Source organism: Quercus suber, unplaced genomic scaffold (genome assembly GCF_002906115.3).
Source record: "Quercus suber isolate HL8 unplaced genomic scaffold, Cork oak 2.0 scaffold_26, whole genome shotgun sequence".
Classification (NCBI taxonomy): domain Eukaryota; kingdom Viridiplantae; phylum Streptophyta; class Magnoliopsida; order Fagales; family Fagaceae; genus Quercus; species Quercus suber.
In genome coordinates this window covers 517,835-522,057 of record NW_027069491.1, presented here as the reverse complement: position 1 = coordinate 522,057, position 4,223 = coordinate 517,835, and the positions used below count along the sequence as shown (strand labels likewise).

At 38.8% G+C, this 4,223-nt stretch overlaps 1 protein-coding gene across 1 annotated transcript; it reads right to left on the bottom strand.

Annotated features, from left to right (window-relative positions):
- LOC111993920 (putative calcium-transporting ATPase 13, plasma membrane-type) lies at positions 1-3,554 on the bottom strand. Its single transcript, XM_024025757.2, has one exon. The coding sequence runs from the start codon at positions 3,282-3,284 to the stop codon at positions 177-179; it is 3,108 nt and encodes a 1,035-aa protein (XP_023881525.1). The 5' UTR covers positions 3,285-3,554; the 3' UTR covers positions 1-176.
- Positions 3,555-4,223: the final 669 nt, after the last annotated feature.

Sequence of the window (4,223 nt, the reverse complement as noted above, 5' to 3'; positions counted from 1 at the left end):
ATATATATCAAACTCTCCATATATTTAAATTGAAATACATAATCAAATACTAACTAAATACAGTACATCATATACAAACAAATGAAATATCACCCACAATCTTCCTAAAAAATAAAAATAAAAAAATCATTACACAGTGACCTGGTCACCTGGCTACAATACATAATTACAAGCAATCAGACACCAATCAACCTTGGGATTGTCTTCAATATGAACAAAAATGGGGTTGGAAGTCCTTGCATCTTTTTCATGTTTAGGTAGCTCAGAAATGGTCTTTTTGGAACAGGTATCCACTTCACGATCCAACCAATTGGCCAAGATACTATTCCAAATCCAATGCACTCACCCCATTGCCCCCAATTCAACCTTTCTGTACCTGCGAACTTCTTCAAAAATTCTACCATCACCACCTGAAGGACTATGGTTATGGCTATGATCCCCAAAAACAACTTATTCCTATGTATCCCTTTAAACACATTCTTCTTCTCAAGCTTTCTTGCATTGAATTCATTGAACACTTGACAGAGGACGAAAGTATTGAAGATCAACGTGTCATTTACCTTCTCAGTCACACCAAAGATTGATTCACCTTTGAATTGCAAGGTCAAGAGGACGATAATCTGATACAAAGCTTGGGCTAAGAGATTTCTCCACATTATGTTGGTAATAAGTGGTTCAATTCGACCTATTGGTGGCTTCATCATCAACTCCTCGGTGGGCTTCTCTGTTGCAAGAGCTAGAGCACCCAATGTGTCCATAATTAGGTTCACCCATAATAACTGAACTGCTGTTAATGGGACTTCACCAGCTGAGATAGCTGCCACAAAATTGATCACAAGAGCAGCAACATTTACGGTGAGTTGGAACTGAATGAACTTTTGGATGTTATTGTACACACATCTTCCCCACCTTAAAACTGTGGCAACAGAGGCAAAGTTGTCATCCAAAATGACAACATCTGAGCTCTCCTTTGCCACTTCGGTGCCTTGAATTCCCATTGAAAGTCCTACATCAGCTTCTTTCAATGCTGGTGCATCATTTGTGCCATCTCCAGTGACTGCAACAACATGACCTTTTTGTTTCAAACATTTTACCATCAGTAGCTTGTCGAAGGGAGAGGACCTTGCCATCACACGAATTTTATCAACTTTCTCCATTCTCTCCTTTGGTGTGTAGTTTCTGAATTCTACGCCTTCTACCACTGCTCCACTCATGTCTTGATCAAACCTCAGTATTCCACATTCAATGGCAATAGCTTTTGCTGTGAAAACATTGTCTCCAGTGATCATTTTGATGTTTACACCTGCATTTTGGCAATTTTCCACAGCTTTCTTTACCCCTGGACGGCATGGGTCCTTAATACCCACTAGTCCTAATAGAGTCAGACCATCTTCTTCTATCTTTTTTTGCTCCATATCATGTTCTTGATCTTCTTCTGAAATTTGCTTATGTGCAAAAGCAATGCACCGAAGGCTGCTAGCTGCCATACCTTGAATTATTTGTTCAAATTTCATCTTTTCATCATCATCTAGATCTTTCATAATTCCAAAAGCATCATAGTAGCTTGAACACATTTTCAAAATCATCTCTGCGGCTCCTTTCCAGTGTACGTGGATTGTGTTGTCTATCTTTCTCCTCGTTACGACTGCACTTCGTTTCTTTTGAGAATTGAATGCTTCAACGTAAAGAATCTGACAGCTTTGCTTCAATTGTTCCATTTCCATGTTTAGCTCCAGAACAGCCCATGAAAGAATTGCTTGTTCAGTGGGACTACCTGAGAACTCAATTTCAGATACTGAAGTAGGCCTGTAAATACTACCAGTTGTGTTTAGAGCAACTCCTTCTTGGACCAGTTTGAGAATATACGGAGTAATTGATGAGAAAGTAGCCGGTACAAAGGATTCTTTCCCTAGCCAAAACTTAGTCACCTTCATTTTATTCAGCGTGAGGGTGCCTGTTTTGTCAGTACAAATGGTGGTGGCTGAGCCCATGGTCTCACAAGCAGAGAGCTTTCGCACCATAGCCTGATCAGCCATCATTCTTTTCATGGAATAAGCAAGTGTAAGTGTCACAGCCAGAGGCAAACCTTCTGGAATTGCAACCACAACTATAGTAACTGCAGCAGCTACAATCCCCACCACAGCATTTAGTATGTCATTAACCTTGGTGCTGTTGCCATTGAACTCTTTATTTCCATTCTCATCTTCAGTATTCCCTGTGAAATATCGAACCAACAAGACTACAAGAACTAGGAAAGCAACTGCCAAACCAACCTTACCTATTGATGAAGTTAGCTTGTTGAGCCGAACTTGTAAAGGTGTCTGTTCATTGGTATCACGACTGATTGAGCTCATCATCTCGCCCCATGTCGTGTTCATCCCAACTGAAGTGACAAGCATCTGAGCATAGCCATCAACAACCTTAGTACCAGAAAACAAAAATGGATGACTGCAATTTACTTCTACATGTTCACTTTCCCCTGTCATGCTAGATTCGTCCACTTGCAATGAATAACCATCTAAGAATAGCCCATCGGCTGGGACTTGATCTCCAATCTTTAAGCAGATGATATCTCCAACTACAATTTCAAATATTGAAATATGTTGACGCCGCCCAGATCTCACAACATCAATTTGGATATTGTTGCTAACTTTGGATAACTTGTCAAATTGTCTGTTTTGCTTAAAGTTGCTAATGGTAGAAACAGCAATGACAAGAAATATAGCAACAAATATGCTTCCACCGTCATACCATCCTTCTTTTATTCCATTCTCTTTAATGCCAAATACCAGAGAAAGTACAGCACAGCCTAGAAGGATGAGAATGGTAAGATCCTTGAAGGCTTCCACTAAAAAATGGAAGAAGCTCTTTGTAGGTGGTCTTTTATACGTGTTTGAGCCAAAAGCCTCGTGTCGGCGAGCAATGTCTTCATCATTGCCATGAATCCCACATTCAACGTTGGTTTGGAGAGTGAATGCTAGTGCATCAATCCCTCCAATGTTTTGAAGCCTTTCAATTTTTTTGTCTTTTACAAGGTTAGTGAGTGTTGGTTGATCAACTTTGAACCCAATGTCTGGGTTGAGATCCAAAATGACGAAAGATGGAGAAGGTGAAAGCTTGAGATTTTTCTGGAGTAGAGAATCTTTGAAAAAGGATAGAAGGGCTCTAGAACAATATATGGAAACAAAAGCGGAGTGCCATCTTTTATTGGGTGTGCTAAGGGAGTGTTGTGCACCAAGTAAAGACTCAATGCGGTCCGTGTTTTGTAGGATAATCCTTGACATGATTTGCAAAGCACAATAGGAGTAAAGAAAAAAAGAAAAAAGATGATGTTTAAGAAAGCAAGGAACTGACAATGTAGTAGTAATCACAAGACGAAGAAAAGCAAGATATGTGGATTATGGATATAAATGGAACAGAGGAGAATGGAGATATGTGGAGATTATGGTGCTAGTAGATATGAGAATTGAAGTTGCAGAGAGGGTAGTGGTTTTTATAGGTACGTAGATTTCTGAAGGATATGATTAGGAAACGGGCAAGTTTGACATGGGATGAGATGAGATGTGGGAACTTAATAAATTATTCGGCCTCCTTACTAAGTTGTTGCAATTGAAATTACAAATCACTTTTGTTGTGGGCGCATTCGAGTTTAGAAATCCTAATACTGTGGTAGGAGTAGGAGTTGAGGTTACGTGAGAAAAAGATATGAAAAATTCCGTGACCTAACAGACATTAATAGATATGCCCAAAACAGTCAGGGTCCATTTGAATACCGCTTATTTTGTTAAAAATTAAAAATATTATAGCAAAATAATTTTTAAATGTGTAAATAATGCCGTAGGACCTATTTTTAATGAAAGTTTTGTTAAAAAAAAGATGCTTGTGAGTCTCGTGAATAGTACACGAGATCCATTGGAATCTTTCAAAAGCTACGTAGAAAACACAGACACTAGACGCGCATTAGCCCTATGCAAATGCTGCTTAAGTCTAGTATCACACCAATTTTTACAACTTTACTATAATTTTATTATGTGGCGAGTTGTGGATAGTGAAAATAAAACAGTAAATTCATGTGGATTCATAATTTCATTACTTACAAGTCATCATATAGCAAAATTGTGGTAAAATTATAAAAATTGGTGTGCTACTAGACTTACTCACCCCAAAAACGTGTCGAGTAGTTACAACTCAACTTTCCTGGGTATTCGATGGTCTCAAGTAAT

What these genes read in the sequence shown, in the direction of transcription:
- LOC111993920 (XM_024025757.2), bottom strand. Translation starts at nt 3,284, where the DNA reads ATGTCAAGGATTATCCTACAAAACACGGACCGCATTGAGTCTTTACTT.